Source organism: Mauremys mutica, unplaced genomic scaffold (genome assembly GCF_020497125.1).
Source record: "Mauremys mutica isolate MM-2020 ecotype Southern unplaced genomic scaffold, ASM2049712v1 Super-Scaffold_100286, whole genome shotgun sequence".
Classification (NCBI taxonomy): Eukaryota; Metazoa; Chordata; order Testudines; family Geoemydidae; genus Mauremys; species Mauremys mutica.
The window spans coordinates 439,924-464,021 of NW_025423304.1; the positions used below are offsets into that span (position 1 = coordinate 439,924).

Genomic DNA, 24,098 nt, shown 5'->3' on the forward strand with positions numbered 1-24,098 from the left:
TAAAGTGTGTATTAATGTTTCGGTTTAAATTCAGATTTCCAAACAGTCACTAAATTGGTATGTAACTAGCTCACAAAACTAGGGGGGGGTTGGGAAAATTCAGGGGGGTGTAGGGAAATCACTGACGGAACCACTGGATTCCCTGCCATCTCCAGTTCGCTACCAGGCAGTTCTTGCCATTGGACATCTGAGGTAGGCTATTTTCTGCCATATTTCCTGGCACTGTGATGCCTTCTTATTTGTTAATTCATGAAAGTCAGGTTGGGAGCAGTCTAATGCCTGCAGAGTTTGGCTCACCAGGGCCGCCCGGGGGGGAGGAAATGGGGCAATTTGCCCCAGGTCCCGGGCCCTGCAGGGGCCCCCACGAGAGTTTTTTCAGGGCCCCTGGAGTGGGGTCCTTCACTCCGGGGGTCCTGGAAAACTCTCACGGGGGCCCAGTCTTCGGCAGCAATTCGGCGGCGGGGGGAACTTTCGCCCCGGGACCCACCGCCGAAGTGCTGGGCCTTCGGCGGCAATTCCCCGTGCCGAAGACCCCAGGCCCCCTGAATCCTCTGGGTGGCCCTGTGGCTCACATGCTGCTCACCAGCAGGACTTCAGTTCTTAAGGATTTGAATGTGTCCATTTGGGGGTTTGTGCTCGAAAGACACAAGATTGGAGGTTGTGGAGCATGCAGTACAATGGAGCAGAGTTCAGATGGGGAGGGAGGTGTCTGGCTAGCTGGCAGGGGGGAGAAAGCTTGTGGGTTTCTCTAAAAGGAGATTTGAAGTTTTAGCTTTACTTCTAGAGGAGCCAATACTTAATAGAGGTGCAAAGTGAAGGGTTGTTTGCACTTGGGGTTCTAGATTGGGACAATCTCTAGTCATTGGACCCATTTCTTTTACTTGGAGGTGGTACTGAGTCTAATACATGACTTTTCTCTCTATCTTTCTTCTGCCAGCAAGCTCAAACCATCTCTGACCGTGGAGGAAAACCGTGAGCTCCTTGGTCAGTGCTTCAAAAGTTTATTTCCCCTTCCTCCCTTGGAGAAGATGAAAGAGGAAGACGGGACAGCAAAGGATGCTCTGCATATACAAGTACGTGACAACAATTCTCCTCCGGCACCATCCACTGTATTTCTGCCCAGCAGGCACTGGGTGATGGCAGTCACACATGGCCTCTCTGGCAAGGTTATGGTTAGCTTTCCCCAGCCCACACACACAAATGATCTGTGCTGAGCCTCACTCCTTCTTTTCTGGTTTCAGTCACTCTACATGAGGTCCTTGGAAGCCCTTGGCAAGCTAGTGGTTGTTATATCCTTGGGGGCAGCCGGTTTAGGAAGCAATCACTTGAGGCCAGAGAGCAGACAGCTTACAAAACTGCCATTTTATTTACAGATACAGAGAGCTCACTCAGCCGGCTGAAACCGGCTGAGCTATCCCCTAATATTCTAACTCAGCTGCCATAGTAACAAAACCATGACAACCAAAAACACAACAGTGGGGTCCAGGGGGAAGAGCAGAGAGGAGAGGGAGTCAGCACTCCTGGGTTTTGTTCGCAGGTTGGGAAGAGAGCTGGAGTCTAGTGGTTAGAGTAAAGGGGGCGTTGAGTTTTGGCCCCTGGGTTCGATTACTAGCTTGGGGAGGGTCGTGGGGTCTCCAGCTGGGCATCTGGTCCCCGGGGTTAAGGTTACTGAATGTCAAGAATCTGCAATGTGTCTTCCTGCAGCAGAAGATGACAGAGCTGGATAAGCGGAACTGCTGCCTTCAAGAAATCAGACAGACGGAGGAGAAGTACACAGATACACTAGAATCCATCTACCAGGTACGGCAGGTGGGCGGCCCACCGGTCCTGCCATCTCTGCTGGCCACTCGGCCAGCTGGGGGGTGCGGACCGTTCCCCTGGTGACATAGGCAAAGGTATGACATGGTGAACAAGGGGCTCATCTCAGTTTGGCTTCCCCTGCCCCTTAATGGGAGGGCTGCGTGGGTGGCAGGAGCTGGGAGAACACCCTTGAAAAGGCCAGGTTGGCATGAAAGAGGGTCAGAGCCAAAGAACTTCCTAAAAAATAATTCCTAGAGTAGATTTTTTACAAAAACATCCAATTTTGATTTGAAAAGTGATGGGAGAATCCTGGTGAAACCTTTGGCCAGCTGTTTCAATGGTTAATTACCCTCCCTGTTAAAAATGTACGCCTTGTTTCCAGTCTGAATTTGTTTAGCTTCAACTTCCAGCCATTGGATCACGTTAGACCTTTCTCTGCTAGACAGAAGAGCCTGTTCTCTACTATTTGTTTCCCATGTCAGTAGTTATTGGCCATAATCACATCACCCCTTAACTTTTTCTTTGTTGAGCTGAATAGATTGAGCTCACTTTAACTTTGGATTGAACGAAGCTTTAACTCCTGGACCACGTTAACCTTCAGCCATCAGCATACACATTTGACCTTGAACCCCTGAATCACAGAGGCACATGGTTTACCCTCTCCAGGAAGGTGGCCCCTTTAAATGACAATGCTGTTTCCTTGCCCACTACCCCATCTGCAGTCCCAGCAACCCCTGCCCCCTTAGGTCTGTTCCATGAAAATCCAGCCAGGGTTTGTCTGTGGAATCCGGCCCCTGAGCCGTGGGATTCAGACAGGTCTGCCCTGCGTGACGACTCCCCGTTGTGTGTTTGCAGCACTTTATGAAGCCCCTGCAGAGATTTCTAAAGCCCGAGGACATGAAGAACATTTTCATCAACATCGAGGTAAGTTGATCTCTTCTTCATATACCTCTCCTGACTCGAACTAAGCTCCTGCCTGGAAACCCAGGGGAATTGCGTGCAGGGGCGGCTCTACGTTTTTGGCCGCCCCAAGCAGTCATGCCCGGGAGGCGCCCCGGAGCCGCGGGAGCAGCGGACCTCCCGCGGGCATGACTGCAGAGGGACCGCTGGTCCCGCGTGGCTCGGCTGGACCTCCCGCGGCTGCGGACGGTTCCGGACGGTTCGCGGGTCCGGCGGCTCCGCTTGAGCTGCCGCAGTCATGCCTGCGGGAGGTCCAGCCGAGCCGCGGGACGAGCGCCCCCTCCACAGTCATGCCTGCGGCAGGTCCAGTCGTCCCGGGGCTCCGGTGGACCTCCCGCAGGCATCACTGCGGCAGGTCCGCCGGCCCGGCCTGCCGTCCCCCGCGGCCGCAGGGGACGCCCCCTAGATTTTGCCGCCCTAGGCACCAGCTTGTTTCGCTGGTGCCTAGAGCCGCCCCTGATTGTGTGACCCAGAAGTTCAGTGTGTGCTATATATCCCCCCATTCCAGTGGCTGTTCCACAAAGTGGATAACAACCTGCTACTGCTAGCAGCAGATAGAGTTGCTCCTTTATCTCAAAAGGCAGCAGCCTGTGTTGAAGGCCCTGGATCCAAATTTCACTGGCAATCCATGCAGGGGTAGTTATGAATGTCACCCTATCTCCTGCAGTAGGTCATGGGTAGGTTCCTAGAATTAAAAGGCTCTGGTAGGGGAGCGTGGCCTGCTGATTAGGACGAGCTAGCTTAGTAGTCAGAACTCCTGGGTTTTATTCCTGGCTCTAGGAAGGAGTCTGGTCTACGGGTTAGATCAAGATGGATTGTTAGTCAGGACTCCTGGGTTCTATTTCTGGATACGAGTGAGACCTAGTTGTTAGAACAAGGGGAATCCTATTAACACCAGCTGAAGAGTCTGGTCCATTGACTCCAATGGGGCCGCACTCGCTGGCAATCTGGCCCCACTGATATTTTTGTTCTGTACAGAGTGTACAGCACCCAGTACAATGGGTTCCTGCTCCATAAGTGGGGACTGGGCAAATTTCACATCAGGTGTTAGCCCAGGAAGCACATGTCCCCGGCGGTTCCACAGTCTAATCCTGGGGTCTAGATCTAAGTCTGCCTCCCCTGGGACTCCAGCATGGGACTTGTGGTGCACGTGATGTTTCTGTACAGCCCATAGCTGGTGACTGAGCTAGTTGTGGCAGGTTGAGTTGCTCTGAGCTGATTTCCCCCCACCTCCCCCCCAACACGCTCCTAGGACCTCGTGAAGGTGCATCGATTCTTCTTGGATGACCTGAAGAACGTCCTGTCCTTCAGCAATGCCCAGAACCTCTACCAGGTCTTTATCAAGTACAAGGAAAGGTGAGGCTTGTCCGGAAAGGTGAGGGTGGGGAGAAGAACCCTTGGGGAGGGGTGGAGGAGCTTCCCCTAGTGGGGTCACTTGCTCTGAAGCCACATGTTCTTCTGCGTCCCCCTTGACCCAGACCGTCTTGTTGGGGTGAGGGTCGGTTCCCCTTTCTGCTTCCTGCCCCGAGAGCTCAGTGTCTAGAAGAATCTGTGGAGATGCCCCCTTCTCACCACTGCCCTCTCCCCACTTCTGTATTCCCTGCCCCCATGGTTCCCCTTGCTGAGCAAGAAAGCTAAGACCACCTCGTGGGAGCTCTCTTTGCACTCGGAGAGCGGAGGTGGGACCAGGAAGTCAGGGCACAGCTGGTCCCTGTGTCCTCAACTCTCCGTTCCCAGGATTAAAGGACAGGGAACAAAGGGTAGGAATTAATGGTAAATTCTCAGAATGGAGAGGGGTAACTAGTGGTGTTCCCCAAGGGTCAGGCCTAGGACCAATCCTATTCAATTTATTCATAAATGATCTGGAGAAAGGGGTAAACAGTGAGGTGGCCAAGTTTGCAGATGATACTAAACTACTCAAGATAGTTAAGACCAAAGCAGATTGTGAAGAACTTCAAAAAGATCTCACAAAACTAAGTGATTGGGCAACAAAATGGCAAATGAAATTTAATGTGGATAAATGTAAAGAAATGCACATTGGAAAAAATAACCCCAACTATACATACAACATGATGAGGGCTAATTTAGCTACAACGAGTCAGGAAAAAGATCTTGGAGTTATCGTGGATAGTTCTCTGAAGATGTCCACGCAGTGTGCAGAGGCGGTCAAAAAAGCAAACAGGATGTTAGGAATCATTAAAAAGGGGATAGAGAATAAGACTGAGAATATATTATTGCCCTTATATAAATCCATGGTACGCCCACATCTCGAATACTGTGTACAGATGTGGTCTCCTCACCTCAAAAAAGATATTCTAGCACTAGAAAAGGTTCAGAAAAGAGCAACTAAAATGATTAGGGGTTTAGAGAGGGTCCCATATGAGGAAAGATTAAAGAGGCTAGGACTCTTCAGTTTGGAAAAGAGAAGACTAAGGGGGGACATGATAGAGGTATATAAAATCATGAGTGATGTTGAGAAAGTGGATAAGGAAAAGTTACTTACTTATTCCCATAATACAAGAACTAGGGGTCACCAAATGAAATTAATAGGCAGCAGGTTTAAAACAAATAAAAGGAAGTTCTTCTTCACGCAGCGCACAGTCAACTTGTGGAACTCCTTACCTGAGGAGGTTGTGAAGGCTAGGACTATAACAATGTTTAAAAGGGGACTGGATAAATTCATGGTGGCTAAGTCCATAAATGGCTATTAGCCAGGATGGGTAAGAATGGTGTCCCTAGCCTCTGTTCGTCAGAGGATGGAGATGGATGGCAGGAGAGAGATCACTTGATCATTGCCTGTTAGGTTCACTCCCTCAGGGGCACCTGGCATTGGCCACTGTCGGTAGACAGATACTGGGCTAGATGGACCTTTGGTCTGACCCGGTACGGCCTTTCTTATGTTCTTATGTTCTTAGGATACGGGGCTCCCAGCACCTCCTTCCCGAGTTCCCACCTTTCTCCCTCCCTCCCTCCCTCCCTCCCCTTGGCTGTGGGTGGAGACAGGAAGAAGACAAGTGAAGGGTTCTTTCCAGACTTGGCCAGGGCCACATTCCAGCTCTCTCTCCCCTCCCCCGGCTCACGGCCATACTCCCCTTTGTCCTCCCAGGTTCCTGCTCTATGGCAGATACTGCAGTCAGGTGGAAGCCGCCATCCGGTGTCTGGACCAAGTGGCTGGTTCCAGCATGGACGTGAGGATGAAGCTGGAGGTCAGGGCCATGGTTCTGTATCATCCTAGCCACTCCCCATCCATCGTCTAACTATAGCCCCACCCCCCATGTCCCTCCGTGCTAACGGGAACCCCCTAAGCTGGAATAGGCTGGGGATATCAAAGGACATGACAGATGTGCCAGGGACAGGGGGGTTCAGAGGTCTGGTGGGAGGTGTTATGGGGCCAGGGGGCTCGGAGGGCACAGCAGGAGGTGCAGGGTCGGGGGGCTCAGAGGGCATGGCAGGTGGTTCCATGGGTTCAGGGGGCTCAGGGGGCGCAGCAGGAGGTGCAGGGTCGGGGGGGCTCGGAGGGCGCAGCAGGAGGTGCGGGAACGGGGGCTCAGAGGGTGCGGCAGGATGTGCAGGGGGCTCGGAGGGCGCGGCAGGAGGTGCGGGGTTGGGGGTTTCGGAGGGCGCGGCAGAAGGTTCCGTGGTGTCATGGGGTGGATGGGTTCCAGAGTCCTGGCTCACACAGGAGCTAGCTGGGGCACTATGAGGGTCCCATCACATAGGATTGGCCCTAGTCTTTGTGGGTCCTTCTGGCCAGGCCCTCAGCACACTGAGCATCTCCCCCTGCCAACGCTGGACTGTCCTGCACTCCTGTTGTGTAGGAATGCTCCCAGCGAGCCAACAATGGGCGCTTCACCCTGCGTGACCTGCTGATGGTGCCCATGCAACGGGTGCTGAAATACCATCTGCTCCTGCAGGTACGGCCCCTCGGCTGTAAGCTGGGGATGGGCACGAAGGACCCTGGTCAATGGGGGGTGGTCTGTGCAGAAGGGTCATGGATTGGGAGTCAGGACACCTGGGTTCTATTTTCAGCTCAGGGAGGGGAGTGGGGTCTTGTGGGGTAAAGTGGGGGGTAGGCTGGGGTTCAAGACTCCTGGGTTCTGTTCCTGGCTGTACCATTGGCCTGCTGTGTGACCATGGGCAAGTCCTTTCCCCTCTCTGTGCCTCAGTTTCCCTGTATAAAATAGGCAGAACAATGACCACCATTGGAAAAAAACAAAACCTGCAGGTGTTCGGCTTGGTTTAATCCCCCTCAGTACCAGCTGGGTCTGACCGGCTCTTCCATCGAAGCCCGGCGTCAACTTCCGACTAGAAAGTCTGCTCTTCGGGGCAGGAGCCGTCTTTATGTTCTCTTTGTTTGTACAGGACGTATGTCCTGGGCCATAACTGGAGCACCTAGGTGCTACCGTAATATATCTAATAAATAACGTACAGCACCCAGCACTATATGGGCTCCTGGCTCTGCCCCATGATGCTTCGCTCTGGGGAGCTGGGGAACCCTGGCACCCTCTGCTGGAGGAGCCAGAAATGCCTTTGAGTCGGTCAAATGCATCCCGGTTTATTTCCTCTCTCCAGGAGCTGGTGAAACATACGGTGGAGCCGTCAGAAAAGGAGAACTTGCGGCTGGCGCTGGATGCCATGCGGGTGAGGCCGGCTCTGCGTCTCCCGGGTGCTGTCAACTTTCAGGACAGTCATGAGGGTTTCTCAATGTTTTGGTTGGGGGGCCTCCGGGCATAGGGGTAGTTTGACTTCTATTGTGGGGGAACAAGGGCTGGCAGGGCTCGGGCCAGCTCTGCACAGCGGGGTCCAGGGAGGGAGTCCCCCTCCTGACTTATCTCATCAGGTCACCCACCTGTCTGGGGCTGGAGCCGGTGGCTGCTTCTAGAGGGCTCTGCCTGGGCAGCTCTGACCGGCTGCGTGAGCAGTCAAAGGAGGCTGGGAGCTGAGGAGCAGACGCAACCCCAAGCGCCAGAGGCGGATGGGAGAATGCCACAGCTGCCCACTCCATGGCACCACCAGCCAGAGGAGCAGCTGCCCCGCGCTGCCTTCCTGCCTAGCATCTGGCCAGAGGGTGGGGGCTGAGGGAGAGGAGGAGGTGGGGTGGGTGAAGCTGCCCCCAGGACTACCCCACTCTGGGTAAGGTACTGCAGTTTGGGAGGCAACACCCTTGTGTTCCCTCAATGTTTCAGCCCCGCGGGGGGTGCCGGGGCTTGGGGCACTGGGTTTCAGTGGCGGGGCTCTGCGGCCACCCTGAAAGGGCTTGTGGACCCCCAGGGGGCTGCGGACCCCCGGTTGAGAACCACTGGACTAGCGAATGGCTAGTGAAAACAGGGCTGATTTGTTGGTTGGAGGGTATTTACTTTGTGTATGCGACGGGTGATGTTCACAGGTTGTGAATCCGCTGTCAGTACCTCCTTGTCTGAGCACCTCGTAATTATCCCTAAGTGTGAACATTTAAACCAATAAAAATAGGGGAAAAAATGCTTAAAACCCAGAAGTTCGCGCACCGGTGAAAATTTAAAGCTACAAACATTAAATACACTTTGATAGTCTCAGTTAAAATTCAAAAAAAATCTGCTAAGCCTAAATAAATACACTAGAATAAATATAATGTAACAAATATATGTTGCTTTTGGCGCCGTGAGCTGGGGAGTGGAGGAGCTAGTGCTGGTGCTGAAAGGTTGAGGTCTTGTCGGGTGGGGAGGCTGGTGCTGAGGGGAGTGGTGGGGGTTTGTGGGCTAGGGGCTGTGGAGTGGGGGGGCTTGTCGGGTGGGGAAGCTGGGGCTGGAGCAGGCAGTCGGGAGGGGTGCTACTGGGATACTGCACTGGGGCTATTCAGTACACCCCATTGGGTGGCGGTGGGGCAGAGCAGTAATGCAGGGGTCTGGCGCCCCCTTTGCCAGCAAGGGATGTCACTCTGCCCCAAGGAAACCCCCCTTTTTAATGGGCAGACATTAGATGGCCGTGTCCCCAGCAGCGAATGCCCCTGAAGGGAAAACCCAGCCATGGATCACACCCTCAGGCACAGCTGGTACTGACCAAGTGGTCATTGTGTTCCTCCACCCTCCATCCCTTAGGACCTGGCACAGTGCGTGAACGAGATCAAGAGAGACAATGAGACCCTGAAATGGATCACCAACTTCCAGCTCTCCATAGAGAAACTGGTGAGTCCCTGGGCCACAGCTACTGCCTTTGCTGCTTCCGTCGGTCTCTTCCTTTCTTTTTCCCTTCGTCATTGTCTGTTTATTCCTTCCTTCATTCCTTCATTCATTTTTCCTCTTTCATTTGTTTATTCCTCCATTTATTTCTTCCTGCATTCATTCATTCATTCATTCATTCATTCTTCCTCCACCATGGTTCACGTTCGCTCCTTTATCTATTTGTTCCTTTATTTGTTCCTTCTTCCTCTTTCATTCATTCCTTTATTCAGGGCTTTGGAGCGGAGTCCAGAGCCGGAGCGCAGAGCAGCTACAGAGCAGTGGAGCTGCAGGTTTTTGCCTGGAGCTGGAGTGGAGCCGGAGCACAGCTCCAAAGCCCTGCCTTTATTCGTTCATTCTTCCTCTTTCAATCTTGCGTTTGTTCACGCCTGTATTTGTTCATTCCTTTACTTGTTCATTCATTTCTCCTCTCTCAGCCTTTTGTTCACTCCTTTATTTGTTTGTTCCTTCAATCATTCTTCCTCTTTTTCTTTTTTTGTTCTTTAATTCATTTTCTTTTATTCATTTGTTCTTTTTTTTTCATTCATTCACCTGTTGTTGGTTGGTTCTTTCATTTGTTCTTTCATTTTTCCTCTTTCATTCTTTTTATTTGTTCTTTCATTCTTTTTCATTGTTTTACTCTTTTCCTTTCATTTTTTTGTTCATTTCTTTTCATTTGTGCATTCTCTTTAATGAACTAATTATATCAAACGAGTGAAATTATTTTTTGAAATTATTTTTTTCCCAGCCGACTGTATCCCTTTTCTCCTTTCCCCTGGAATATGTACACCTCTACCCCGATATAACACGAATTCGGATATAACGCGGTAAAGCAGTGCTCCGGGTGGTTGGGGGGGCTGCGTGCTCTGGCGGATCTAAGCAAGTTCGATATAACAGGGTTTCACCTATAACACAGTAAGATTTATTTGGCTCCCGAGGACAGCGTTATATCGGGGTAGAGGTATATATACAATACAAACCTGAGTGTGTGTTATACAGGGCTGGCTCCAGGCACCAGCGCAGCAAACAGATGCTTGGGGCGGCCAACGGAGAGGGGCGGCACGTCCGGCACTTTGGTTCTCAGAGGGAAGGATGTGTTGCCAAATTGCCGCCGAAGAACAAAGCGGCGGCAGTTGAGCTGCTGCCGATTGCAGCTAATTTTTTTTTTCCCGCTGCTTGGGGCAGCAAAAACGCTGGAGCCAGCCCTGGTTTTATGCACACTCAACAGCTTCCTGGCCATTGTTAGAGCTGCCTCTGTCTAGACCAGTTCCCTTTCCCCGCTCCTACTGGTCGCTGTGGTATTTCTAGAGCAGACGGTGCCAGCATTATCGCTACCACCCTTTGTTCAGCTCCAGGAAGCTTGTGCAGCCTAATATCTAATATGCCCCCCCATGGAGTGAACCCAGGACCAAGCACAGAGGTTTTCCCTCTTTAGCTATAAGAGTCACTCCATCATCCAGTAGCAGTCACATACTCTTACCGTCTTCGGGCCAGCCGCTAGGGAGGTATATGGCATCTCTTCAGCCTGCTCTTCCATACGTCTCAGACTGAATTCCTGTAAGAGGGTTTGGTTTTCTGTCCCCCTTCTCCTCTTAGTCACAGTCCCTGGCTCAGTACGGGAGACCGAAGATTGACGGGGAGCTAAAGGTCATCAGCTCTGAGAAACGCTCCAAGATGGACAGGTGAGCGCAGGCAGAGAGCCGAGCTGCACGGCTTTGCGTGGCAGCCGCGCTGCCTAGTGGACAGAGCACTGGACTGGGACTCGGGAGACCTGGGTTCTACGATCACTGGCCTGCTGGGTGATCTGGGGCATGTCACTTAGCTGGGAATGGGGGCTGAATCGATGCTGGAGGGCTTCCCCATGCAATACAGATATCAATAAACTCCCTAGGTCAGTGGGCCGCAACCTTTTTCGTCTGGCAGGCACCAGACGACGAGCCACGGAGGACTGTGGCGGTGGACGAGCATCTGCCGAAATTACGCCGACAAGCGGCAATGTCAATAGATGTCACCGCCGAAATGCCGCCAACAAGCAGCATCATCCAGAGGCGTCGCCACCGAAATGCTGCTGAAAATCAGCAGCATTTCGGCGGTGATGCCTCTGGATGACGCAGCTTGGCGGCGGCATTTCGGCGGATGCTCGTCTGCCGGACAGTACGCGGGCGCACTTCGACGCCCCGGCAGGCACTGCGTCGGGGACCCCTGCCCTAGGTGATGGAAGGTTTGCCATCTTGATTTAAGGTCATAGAAGTAGTTTACAAACTCTTTTCCCTCCTTGGGCTGTGGGGCCAACGCCAGGACTAATCCCATTGCTCTTAGGCTGCTGACTTTCACCAGAAGGGACCATGATGCATCTGATCACATAACAAGAGTCTGGGACAGCGATTCCCGGGTCAGGGTCCATGGCAGCCATCTCTGCCACCAACAGAACCAACCCGGGGCTCCAGTGTGCAAGATGCTAGAGCTCTGGGCCCCCATTCAGCAACCCATTTAAGCACATGCTGAGCTTTAAGTCACAGCAACTGCTTAGCAGTCAGCACATGCTTCCGGCCTCCATTCAGGACCCCACCCCTATTCAGGAAGGGCACTTAGGCATGTGTTTAAGTGGTGTCCAGCGTTTTCAAGGTATAATGTGTCCTGTCGTGTGTTATTGGCGGGGTTGGTTGGATTCTTTTCCATTTCAACAACAACAACAAAAAAGGCTTTTCATTGAAAACGAACGCGGTGGTGGGGAAATGCCCTGGCTGGACATAATGATTCCTAGACAAATGAATATTTTTCAGAAATAATTAGTATCGACAATTTAAACTGAAAAAACACAGGTTTGGGTTGATTGGGTTTTTGGTCCACATTTTGGGGGGGGAGGGTGAGGGAGCAGGAAAATTTTGATAAACTCCAAATTGATTTGGGGGTGGGGGGAAGAAGAGGAAATTTCCTGCAAATAAAACAAAATAAAAATAATTTGCGGTCTTGAACCACCTCCCTTCTGCCTATTTCAAGAACAAGCCCTGGGGCGGCTGCGGGAATCTAGAGCAGATATGGTCCTTAATAGTGTCATCCTGAGATCCAGAGAATAGCAAAGGATGGAGAACGTGTCCCAGGGGCCTGGCCCTTAGAGATCAGCCAGTGTTTCAGTGCAGACTCTCACCGGAGGGGTTCTCCTATCCCGTAGCTAATCCACTTCCCTGAGATGCCGTAGCTAGGTTGATGGAAGAATTGTCCCGTCAGCCTAGCGCTGTCTGCACTGGGGTTTAGATCAGCTTAAATTCCTCGCTCAGGGGTGTGGATGCCCTGAGTGACATAGCTGGGTCGACTTCGTTGTTGCATGTAGACCTGGATTAAGTGTATGGCCTCCCACTGCATCCAGAGCAGGGCTAAAGTCTTATAATAATAGGAGATACCACTCTCCTAGAACTGGAAGGGACCTCGAAAGGTCATTGAGTCCAGCCCCCTGCCTTCATTAGGAGGGCCAAGTACTGATTTTTGCCCCAGATCCCTAAGTGGCCCCCTCAGGGATTGAACTCACAACCCTGGGTTTAGCAGGCCAATGCTCAAACCACTGAGCTATCCCTCTCCCTGCACATATGGAGCTCATATAAGCCAGATGTGCATTCCTCTCGCCACCCTCCGCTCGTGGCCCGTCTGTGGCTCATCTGCCCCGGGTTCCATCTTCATCCCTCTCCGTGTCGGGGCCTGTTCCTTGCAGGTATGCCTTCCTCCTGGACCAAGTTCTGCTCATTTGCAAGCGGAAAGGGGACTCCTATGAGATGAGGGATTTCATCGACCTCCACACTTACCAGATCCGGGACGACTCCTTGGGAGAAAAGGACAATAAGAAGGTAACGCTGTGTGTGTGTGTGAGCCGGAGCCTCTCCCACCCTGCTAACACAACACGTGTGCATTCCCTCCTGCACATCGATACACAGCCAGACCCACACTTACACAGAACAGGTATTTCCCCCAGTAAGGGGCAGTGACCACACACATACAGAGTCTGCACCATTACCACCCAAACATTGGCCTAAGGTGTCTCCTTAGCTTGGCTGATCCCAGTATCTGCCCCTGCACTAGCTCCTCTTCCCCCCGGCTCAGCCCTTTTCTGCTCCTGGGTTGGAGCTGATGAGACCTGCCAGTTCTGGCTGCCAGGGAGAGTCAGCAAAATAACTCCCACTCCTAGTCCCTCTGTTCTAACCCTGGGCACATTCCTCCCAGCAGCCAGGAATAGAACCCAGGAGTCCTGGCTGCTAGTCCCCCTGCTTTGACTACGGGACACACTCTTCCCAACAGCCAGGAATAGAACCCAGGAGCCCTGGCTTCCACGCACACCCTGCTTTAACTACTGGTCAACGCTCCTTCCAAAAGCTGGGAGTAGAACCCTGGTAGTCCGACTCCTCCTTCCCTAGCTGTAACCACTAGACTTCATTCCCCTCCCAAGGCTGGGAATAGACCCCAGACATCCTGACTTCCCACTCCCTTGCTTTCATTTCAAGTCCACACTGCCCCTGTGTGCTGCTGCTGGGAGTGGGATGGGGTGTGGTTTCATGTCTCTCTTTGAGTCCCCTTGTCCGATATGCAATTACTGGGAAGGTGGGACCTCTGCCCCATGAGTTCCAGGGGGACTGTTAAATATCCGTGTGCTTGTCTTTTCCAGTGGACTTACATGTTCCACTTGATCTGTAATTACGGGACCCAGGGCTACGAACTCTTCTTCAAGACACAAGAGCTGAAGAAGAAGTGGATGGAACAGTTTGAAATGTCCATGTACGTTCCCCCCTCCCCCAACCCTCACTCCCATCCCTGCCCACTGATTCTCTGCAGATTCGGTGTCAAAAATCTGTCCCAGCCCTTCTCTGCCGCGTCCTGCCCCCGCTCTCCTTGGTGGGTTATTGCTTGCTAGATTATTAGTGGTAAAGTGGCAGTGGCCCCAGGTTCTGATGAGGATCAGGGCCCTGTTGTGTCAGGTGCTGCACAGACACACAGCGAGAGACGGTCCCTGCCCCAGCTGAGATCAGGGACCATTGTGCCGGGCACTGCACAGACACACAGCGAGAGACGGTCCCTGCCCCAGTTGAGATCAGGGCCCATTGTGCCGGGCGCTGCACAGACACACAGCGAGAGACGGTCCCTGCCCCAGTTGAGATCAGGGACCATTGTGCCGGGCACTGCACAGACACACAGCGAGAGACGGTCCCTGCCCCAGTTGAGATCAGGGACCATTGTGCCGAGCGCTGCACAGACACACAGCGAGAGACGGTCCCTGCCCCAGTTGAGATCAGGGACCATTGTGCCAGGCGCTGCACAGACACACAGCGAGAGACGGTCCCTGCCCCAGCTGAGATCAGGGACCATTGTGCCGGGCGCTGCACAGACACACAGCGAGAGATGGTCCCTGCCCCAGTTGAGATCAGGGCCCATTGTGCCGGGTGCTGCACAGACACACAGCGAGAGACGGTCCCTGCCCCAATTGAGATCAGGGACCATTGTGCCAGGCGCTGCACAGACACACAGCGAGAGATGGTCCCTGCCCCAGTTGAGATCAGGGACCATTGTGCCGAGCGCTGCACAGACACACAGCGAGAGACGGTCCCTGCCCCAGCTGAGATCAGGGACCATTGTGCCGGGCGCTGCACAGACACACAGCGAGAGATGGTCCCTGCCCCAGTTGAGATCAGGGCCCATTGTGCCGGGTGCTGCACAGACACACAGCGAGAGACGGTCCCTGCCCCAATTGAGATCAGGGACCATTGTGCCAGGCGCTGCACAGACACACAGCGAGAGACGGTCCCTGCCCCAGTTGAGATCAGGGACCATTGTGCCGGGCACTGCACAGACACACAGCGAGAGACGGTCCCTGCCCCAGTTGAGATCAGGGACCATTGTGCCGGGCACTGCACAGACACACAGCGAGAGACGGTCCCTGCCCCAGGTGAGATCAGGGCCCATTGTGCCGGGCGCTGCACAGACACATAGGGTAAATCTACATTCTGAGCTGCAGCTGTAATGTCCAGCCCGGGCAGACGTACCTGTTCTAGGTCTGTTCAAGCCATGCACTAAAAATGGGAGTGTAGCTGTGGGGGTGTGAATGGCAGGAGGGACTTTCACTAGGTGCCCTGAGTATGATCCCGTTGTTAGCCAAAAGGGCCCGTTTCTCCCTGGAGCTCACCTGATTACACCAAGGAGGCACGGAAGACCAGGAAGACAAGTACCATAGCTTTATTGATCGATCAGCTGAGCGGGTGTCCTCGTCTCGGCTAATGCCCGAGAGAGTCACACCTTACATGGCCAGAGGGGCTTACCTTTATACCCCGAAACAAACAACTTTGTTGACGTCTTATTTACGTTATTTGGCTAACCTTATGGACCCTGTAAATTCATCTATAGGGAATATTGAAGTACATAGAATACATATATCAATCAAAAAGGAACAAGATATGCATAACTGTCACGGATACATCCATCATGATAAGGGTGCAGCTGTGAGGATACATTTATCATTGTAAGGAAGACATAAGATATCTCCTTTGACCTACTATACTAACATACTAACTACTTTTGGCTTCACGCATGAGAAGGTGACCCATTAGGCTAACTACTTTTGGCCATAAGCATGTGAAGACAGCTGCACATATGTTACGCCAAGCGTGGGTCTAACTGATAAACACAAACCAAGCATAAACTGATAATAGCTGACACAGGCTTTTTCTCTCTACTTGCACTTTAAGGCCTTGATTTCACTTATGCTAAGGGCCTAGTTTTGCTCACAGGCTTGTATTTGGCTCATTTTTCTAACACCGTCCACGCCCATAGGCACGTCCTCAGGGTAGCCAGCTCCTCCTGCTCCTCCCACCACCTCGGCTACACTGCTATTTTTAATGCGCCGGCTCCATCAGAACTAGGGGACAAAGTGCTCCTGAGTACCACCATAATATTCAGTGCTTAGCACAAAGGGGAGCTGGCCAGTGACTGGGACGCCTAGGTGCTACCGTAATATACCTAATAAATAATAATAATAATAATATGCATAACTTGGTCTCTCTCTCTCCCCTGATCCCTGTAGCTCCAATATCTACCCCGAAAACGCCATGTCCAATGGCCACGACTTCCACATGCACTCCTTCGAGGAGACTGCGTCCTGCAAATCCTGTCAGATGCTGCTCAGGTAGGAGCTGCCCAGATCCTAGTGCAACCCACCTGGGACATGTGCATCCCCCACACCAGCTGCTGGTCTGCACTACTGCTCCCGGCTAAGGCGTCTCCTGAGTTTGGCCGATCCCGTATTTGGGGTTAATTTGTGGGGCAGGGCTGAGCTAGGGTTGGGGCATGGAGAAGTAGGGGTTAAGAGAGCAGGGCAGAAGGGTGGGGGGGATGACTTCAAGCCCCGATTTACCACGGCGACTCTAACACACAGATGTTCTCTCTTTTGGCCGTGTGAATAGGGTCACGTTCTACCAGGGCTATCGCTGCAGCCGATGCAAAGCCCCGGCTCACAAGGAGTGTCTGGGCCGGGTATCCCCCTGCGGGAAGTTGAGCTCAGGTACGTGTCTGCGTCCAGCAGAGGTCAGCAGTGTTGGCGGGATGTACAACTCCGTTCCTGCCACCTGAGCCTGCCTGCAGCCAGCCCTCCTTAGAGCAACCCGGAAACTAATCAGCTGATTCCCAGGGCGCCTTATCTGAAGGACTGGGGACAAGGGATTGTGGGATGCATCTAGGCCATGAAGTGCAATGCATTCTGGGATGCATCTGGTTCAAGTATTGCAAGGAATTGTGGGATGCAGCATGGACAAAGTGGTGCAAGGGATTCTGGGATGCAGCTGGGGCATGGGATTGTGGGATGCAGTTGGGATAAAGTGGTGCAAGGAATTCTGAGATGCATCTAGGCCATGAGGTGCAAGGGATTCTGGCATGCAGCTGGACAAAGTCGTGTAAGGGATGCACAAAATGGTGCAAGGGATTGTGGGATGCATTTAAGCCATGAGGTGCAAGGGATTCTGGGATGCATTTGGGCCAAGTATTGCAAGGGCTTGTGGGATGCAGCATGGACAAAGTGGTGCAAGGGACTCTGGGATGCAGCTGGGGCATGGCAGCACAAAGGATTCTGGGATACATCTGAGGAGGGGGCAATTGCAAGTGGCGGAATACAAGAGCAGAGGAAGGAAAGGGTTGGCCTACAAGCACTAGTTAACCCCTTTGCTGCTGCTGCTCTGTATCACCATCTGCGCTGCAGTCGCATGCTGCTGAGGTACCAGTGGGGTGACAAAGGGGCACCATGTGGGACAGGAGGTGAGTTTTCTAACCCAGCCTCCCTAGCACATACTGGTCACCCACAAACAGAAATACAATTCTGCTTTAATTTAGTCTGAGAACTCTTAGGGTTCGATTACAGAACTATCGAGTAATCGTTTTCCCTCTTTTCTGTTTAATCCAGATTATGGGTCTACGCTGAAAAAGGTAAACAAACCCTGAAGAACCTTAAATCTCTTAGGGAGAAAACGTTCTCATCTGGGGGGTGGAGACTTTTATTGTCCTGAGCTCCGTGGGGACAAAAACACATAGTGAGAGGCTGGGTCTGTCTTTTTGCTCTGTGTCTGTACAGGTCCTAGCCCTGGGCTTGGGAGGGTGGGGTCCTACACGTACCATAATAAACCTAATAAATAAGAATAATAATAAAGTAGGAATGTTTGGAAACTGAGGCATGGAGAGGGGAGGGGATTTGGCCAGGATCACACAAGTCAGAGTTGGAAATAGAAGGCAGGTCTCTTGATTCCCAATCCAGTGCTCTAGCCATTGGGCAATACTGCCCCTTGACGCACCAGAGACTTTTAAACAAGGTTCCCTTCACCTCAGCTCATTCGCTGCCTGGCTCTCTCTCCTTATACTGTTTATCAGACAGACATTGCACCTAATTTCTCGCTCACTAGCGCCTTATTTTACACCAGTGATGCTTCAGTATAAGTGAGTGAAAAGCCAGGCCTTGTGGCTGATGGGAGAGAGCACATGGGAGATATAATCCAGCCAGGGGGCCAGGCCCATAGAAGAAAATGGGGGCACGAGGCCACTGAACTACAACTCCCATGAGGCACTTGGGCAGTATATTGACATTTTCAGGCGTGGGTGGAGGGGTTGAAGAAAAATAGACATTTTTCTGCAGAAAGCTGACACTTTTCATGAAAAATGGTGTTTCTCAGAAAAAGACCCAAATGGAAATTTTGGGGGATCCGCCCTAGTCACAGCCTAAATGGCAGCATCAGGAGATCACAGATCCCTGCCCCATGGTTAATTAGCAATAAGTAATATGGGACAGGGGAGATCTTTACATGCTGATGGTCTAAAGATTGGATGCAAAGGAATTTGGTCCTAGTTTATGTTGTGCTGCTAAAGCCATCACCAGGAGGGGGATCAAACCTGGGATCTCTGGGTCTAAAACCTGATCTAGTAGCAGGCACATCAGCCTCTGTCTATGGCTCAACTGCCATTAGAAGGGGATTAATTACCACATGGGAGGTTGTTATATTTGCCTTGCTGAGCCCTCCCCTAGTACCACACTCAAACCCCACCCTCTTACTCCAGTTCTACTCATAGTACTACACCCCCCGCTGATGTATAGCAGGGTCTGTGCCTGCTGAACTGCAGACAGATCCCACACAGCCTCTTTATCTGAGCCAGGCTCCTTGTCTTCCCTCTGCAGAATAAATCCAACCGACACACGCAGGAGAGAAAGAAGAACGACCTTGGTAAGTCCTGTGGCAGGCATCCACTCTCATGCTTCAGGGCAGGCAGGGGAGTCAGGAAGGAATTTCCTTTCTTGTAATCAGCAATCCTGATTAGGCCAAGTGTGATGGAGACCCCTATTGATGACTCCAGGCACTGCATCCTGGAGAGAGCCGAGGGTCTTTTCTGGGTCTAATGCCTCTGTAAAGGATCCCCCTTTAAGTTCTGCTGTACTACGAGGAACTGGAATGCTATAATTCCATCCCTCTGAAGTGTGGTGCATCATGGGTCATGCAGTCCGGCTGGAGAGCCTGCCCCATAGAGGAGGACATCTGGTAACTGAGCTACCATTCCCACAGGCTGGACACCGGACTAGAGGGATCCCTGATCTGTGCTGGGATGCTAAGCTCCAGCTTAAATTCAGGGCACCTGCAGGAAAGCCCCACTGGCTCATGGGAGCTCTGGGTTGATGAGAGTTCAGGAGACAATAAGCCTTTAACATACACCATCCTGCATGCAGAATCCCTGTCCTGGAGGGGCAAATGGGGCTCTATCCCCCTTGTAGAACACAAGGAGGATTTTCTGTCCCCCTCGCACCAGGAAGATGTGACCGTCCACATGTGTCCACGTAGCGGGTGGGAGGAGCACTGGGCGCCGATGCTGCCGGGTGGCAGGCGTTGGCTGCAGGGAGATACATCGGGTTGCCTTGTGACCGGTTCCTTGCCAATGCCCTTGTTTCCTTAGGGCTGCCCAAAATGGAGGTCTGCCAGGAGTATTACGGGCTGCCACCGCCACCTGTGGCATTTGGCCCGTCGCTGCGACTCAGCATGGGGGAGATTGTGGAGCTGACCAAAGCCGAGGTGGAGCAGCTCTGGTGGGAGGTAGGTATCTCTGCAGCCATCCACCCATCACTCCGTGTGCCCTGATGGAGACACACTGACTAGAACAACGGTTCCTGAAAGTTCAGTCCCACTGATTCCCACCACCCCATAACTACATCACTAGACCTGCTGCTGGAAGGTGAACCAAATACAGCATCTTCCATGCGGCCTGACTTCGTATGCACAAGGTCATGCTGCACAGAGGACGCAATTTTGTGGAGCAGGTTCCAGACATATTTCGATTTGGTTTGGCTACTCATTTGGATTCGCACCCCAATCCGCTGATGGTGCAACCCCACTTGGGGTCGCGACCCATAGTTTGGGAACTGCTGGACTACAGGAATTGCACGTAAATTTGGTCAGCGGGGACTTGAAGCCGGGACTTCTGGTTCCAAACCCACAGGGCTCCGCCCCATGAGGACATCCCATTTTGATGCCTGGTCCATCCAGAGGGTAACAGTCTGATGACTGTTATGTTCATGGCATGCAAACCAAGAAACTAGATAAACCCAGAATACTCTTGCCGGAAGGTTGCAGTGTAACACAACTTTATTGCTCTGAATCCAGAATGATAATACACAAGAACCCCAAAACAGAGGAAGACAAAACAGGCTTCTCCCTGAGAAATAACTCACCCCACCTCAGGGCCATCCAGAGGATTCAGGGGGCCTGGGGCAAAGTGGAGGAGCAGACATAAAAAAAGGCGCCACCCGCTGCGGAGCTTGTACTCACCGGGCGGTGCTCCGAGTCTTCGGCGGCGGCGGGTCCTTCACTCGCTCCGCGTCTTCGGCAGCACTGAAGGACCCGCCGCCGAAGTGCTGACGAAGACCCGGAGTGAGTGAAGGGCTCGCCGTTGAAGTGCCGCTGAAGACTCGAACAGCTGCCAGGTGAGTAAAAATTAAAAAGGCGCCTCTAGCCAGGGAAGGGATTCTCAGCCAGGGCTCGCGGAGCCCCTGCGGGTCCCGGGGCAAATTGCCCCATTGCCCCCCGCAATCTGGGTGGCCCTGCCCCACCTTACTCTAGGCTGGCTGGCTGCAATCTAACTATTGCTAGGCCCACATCTCAGAGCTTCCTACAGAGCTCCCTGCCCACAAGCAGGACCAGGAACACCGCCCCTACCCGCCGAGCATTTAAAGGGATAGCGTACAGTTGCAATATAGTTTTCAAGATGCTGCAAGTTAGTGCAGCTGGCTAATGGAGCTCACTTTAGCTCAAGTGGGAGGGGTCTGTCTGTCAGTGCGGACATTCCAGCAGTCAAGCCCTGCTGATGACCGTAGCTGGGATCATTACAGAGCTCATGGTAAGAAATGATGGTGGGGAAGGGTGTCTTTAAAATCAGCTGTCAAAGAGGAGAGCAGCATACATCAATTAGTGCTTTAGCCTCTTGTTGTTCAGGAGGCCGGGCAGCATCAGGCACCCAATGATGAAACAGAACTGATCCAGGCCGCTTCTGAAAGTGGCTCAGTTGTTGAGCCGGGTACTCAACTCACCTGATGAGGCCAAGAGGGAGGTCGACTCCTCCTAGTGGTGATGCCAGCCTGTGAAGACCAGAGAGAACCATAGGGTCTTCCCGTCCAGCAGCCCTGGTATCCAACCTGCCTTCAGTGTCTCTGTGTTTATACCTCGGGCTTTAGCAACAATAAGTAGCCCCCTTTGGCAGGGTCACCCAAGCCTTGTCTTCTCCCAGTTAATTCCCAGAGCCCTGATCTCAGTCGGGGTCTGTGCAGCACCTGGCGTGATGGGGCTCTGATCTCAGTCAGGGTCTGTGCAGTGGCCGGCACAATGGGGGCTCTGATCTCGGTGCTGGCTCTGATCAGAGATGCTGAGTGCTAGGCAGGGTTTGATCCAAAACCCACTGGAGCCCATGGAGAAGACTCCCATTGATTTCAGTGGGGGTTGGCTCAGGCCTTCAGGCTAGCACTGGTTGGAAAAAGGGGGATTTTTCCTTTGCAAAATGTTCAATTTTGGGGCAAAAAAAATAAATATTCTGGTTGGGGAATGTAGCCCTGGTGCCTTGTGGGAGTTGTAGTTTGGTTGCCTCATGCTCCCATTTCTCGTCCAAACGCCAGGCTTCCTGGTCAGACTACATCTCCCATGATGCACCACAGTCTGCCCTCATGGTGAGGGGAGATGGTTGTGTCATGGGAGGCCCTGATCATGGTGCATCCTGGGAGAAGTAGTTTGGCTAGGGAGTCTGATGCAAAGCAAATGGGGTCACGAGAAAACCAAACTACAATTCCCAAGACACACCATGTCGGGATAGCCAAATTGAAATATTTCTGCTCTTGGCTTAAACATCCAGCCTACGATAGTCCCTCTGCAAACCAGGCCAAGAGTAGCCGCCTTGGCCTCTTCCCTGATAGCTCTTTACGATAGATCTGACGTGCATTGGCTTCCGCTTTGCAGGGCAGAAACACATCCACGAACGAGATCGGCTGGTTCCCATGCCAAAAAGTCAAACCGTATGTGTGTGTGAGTAGCGACTCCTTTCACATTTGCTCAATTAGCTGTTAAACGCTGGATGTTTTTGTAGGGTCTCTAAATTCCTTAGGCAAGTTTCGGTGGGTTGTATCTGCTCTGGGGACAAAGGGCAGATGTCAGTCTGCAATCAAGGACGCTTAGCAGCAAAAGCAAGGGTGGGTTTTGTGGGTAAGGTGCTGGAGTGGGGCTCAGAAGATGTGAGTGAAATTCTTGGCTCTGCCACAGATTGCCTCTGTGGGCCCTTGGGCAAGTCACTTCATCTCCTTGTACCTCAGCTCCTCATTTTTAAATTGGGTATAATAATTCTTTCTTTGTGTACATGCTGTCTGGGGCAGGAACTGTCTTTCACTACGTGTCTGGGCAGCACCCGAGGCCCTGGGGTCTTAATCTTGAGGAAGGTCTATGCAGTGCCTGGGACAGTGAAGCCCTGGTCTGTGTAGCACCTGGCACAGTGGGGCCCCATTCTATGTACCATAATATAAATATTTTTTAAAAAATAAATAAATTATTTGTGATGTGACCCTGGGAGAAAAATGAAACTCCAGAATAACAGAGCACTGACATCAAATCTCCTGGGCCAGACTTAACTCTTTCTTCTCTGTTTTATTTACTGCAAGAAAATAAAACTTTTCTTTTCCCTCCACAGAATCCTCCCCCAGATTTTTCTGCTTATCTTTGGTAAGTAAAATGATAGAACTGAAACATTTCTGCATCCACATAATTTATTGCTGTTTAATCTGGAGTCCAGCCTTGTGAATCTATGCTCTGTGAAATCACAGACTGTCTTAAACCAGCTTGAGTTCCAGCTTTGTCTCCATTGTTTACCAGACCACACGCTTGCTGGTATGGCATACAGCCCAAAGCGATATCTAGTGGCTGAATCATAGATTCAAGTAATAACTCCTGTGTGGATGTCCCTACTTGCAGGTACGCGGGACCTATGGAGAGAGCAGAGGCGGAGCAAATCCTCACGAACCGTTCAGACGGCACGTTCCTGGTGCAGCAGAGGGTCAAGGACGCGGCCGAGTTTGCCATCAGCATCAAGTAATCCTAACTTAATAACAGCTTCTACAGAGAACATCTTTGTGTGCGTGAATAGTCTGCCTCTCAGGGAGAAATCTTTTGGGCCCTTCCCTATAATGCAAATACCAGAGGGCACTTAGCAAAATTAAATGCCCACCTGGTAAAAGTAAATATGCAACAGGTAGTTAACCTGTGGGACTCCCCACCTCATGATTTTATGAAGGTAATTTGCTTCGTAAGTTAAGAAGATAGGGTTAGATATTTAAGAATAGCACCTCCAAAAGCACCAGCTCGGGGAGCAGGAAAAAGTGCCTCCTGCTCCAGTGCATACGATGATCTTCCATCTGGATGTGCTTGTCGTTTGAGGTGAGATACAAGGCCAGAGCTGTGCTGTCGCATCGCAGGCGGACCTGGACATATGCTCAACAGTCAGTATGATTGGATAGCAAAGTCAATTTATTTCTCTCCAGCATACATCTTTATACACTTGAAGCAGGCAAGCAAGCAATTGCTAATTGGTTAACAAAATACACACAAGCACTGCTATAACTTCATAGGGTAACATCATCCTAGACAGCCTTCTAAATTTATTATCCTATTATGCCTGCTAGAGAGAAGTTAGCCAAGGCCAACTTCTCATAACAAAACTCACAGCTTAATTAACCCAACCTGAAAACCTAAACATCTTAGGCTTCCCACACTACCTCCTAAAAACCTAAACATCTTAGCTTCCCACACTACCAGCTGCCAAGCTAGCAAAATATTTCCAACACCTCCCCCCTTTAACTCAAAATCAAAACAAAAAAAAATTAGCAAAACAAATCCAGCTCATAATATCAAACTACAAGCTACACAAGCCAAAGCAAAGGGCAAATTAAAAACACCAGCTGTCTAACTAAACCGTAACAAAATCTTCCGCAGTGCCCTGCTCTCACCTATCACATTCTCCCTCCAGGTAATGCAAGTGGCCCAAGGGGCCAGGAGGGGCCTGCCAAGGTGCGTGCCACACAGCAACAGCGGCGGGCACACCCATAGCAAAAATAAAAAAGGC

The 24,098-nt window shown here is 51.9% G+C and overlaps 1 protein-coding gene across 1 annotated transcript in view; it reads left to right on the plus strand.

Annotated features, from left to right (window-relative positions):
- LOC123360601 (proto-oncogene vav-like) overlaps positions 1-24,098 on the plus strand; it is a gene marked incomplete at its 3' end in the record, with an annotated part of 59,401 nt that overhangs the window by 31,069 nt on the left and 4,234 nt on the right. Inside the window, exons 2-20 of the mRNA XM_045001238.1 lie at positions 938-1,073; positions 1,705-1,800; positions 2,656-2,724; positions 4,013-4,116; positions 5,867-5,966; positions 6,579-6,674; positions 7,333-7,401; positions 8,835-8,921; positions 10,551-10,636; positions 12,661-12,793; positions 13,606-13,715; positions 16,012-16,113; positions 16,391-16,488; positions 17,380-17,402; positions 18,640-18,685; positions 19,407-19,543; positions 21,950-22,015; positions 22,671-22,702; positions 22,952-23,068. Coding sequence (XP_044857173.1) covers positions 1,029-1,073; positions 1,705-1,800; positions 2,656-2,724; positions 4,013-4,116; positions 5,867-5,966; positions 6,579-6,674; positions 7,333-7,401; positions 8,835-8,921; positions 10,551-10,636; positions 12,661-12,793; positions 13,606-13,715; positions 16,012-16,113; positions 16,391-16,488; positions 17,380-17,402; positions 18,640-18,685; positions 19,407-19,543; positions 21,950-22,015; positions 22,671-22,702; positions 22,952-23,068 — 1,616 coding nt within the window. The remainder of the gene's footprint in view (positions 1-937; positions 1,074-1,704; positions 1,801-2,655; positions 2,725-4,012; positions 4,117-5,866; positions 5,967-6,578; positions 6,675-7,332; positions 7,402-8,834; positions 8,922-10,550; positions 10,637-12,660; positions 12,794-13,605; positions 13,716-16,011; positions 16,114-16,390; positions 16,489-17,379; positions 17,403-18,639; positions 18,686-19,406; positions 19,544-21,949; positions 22,016-22,670; positions 22,703-22,951; positions 23,069-24,098) is intronic.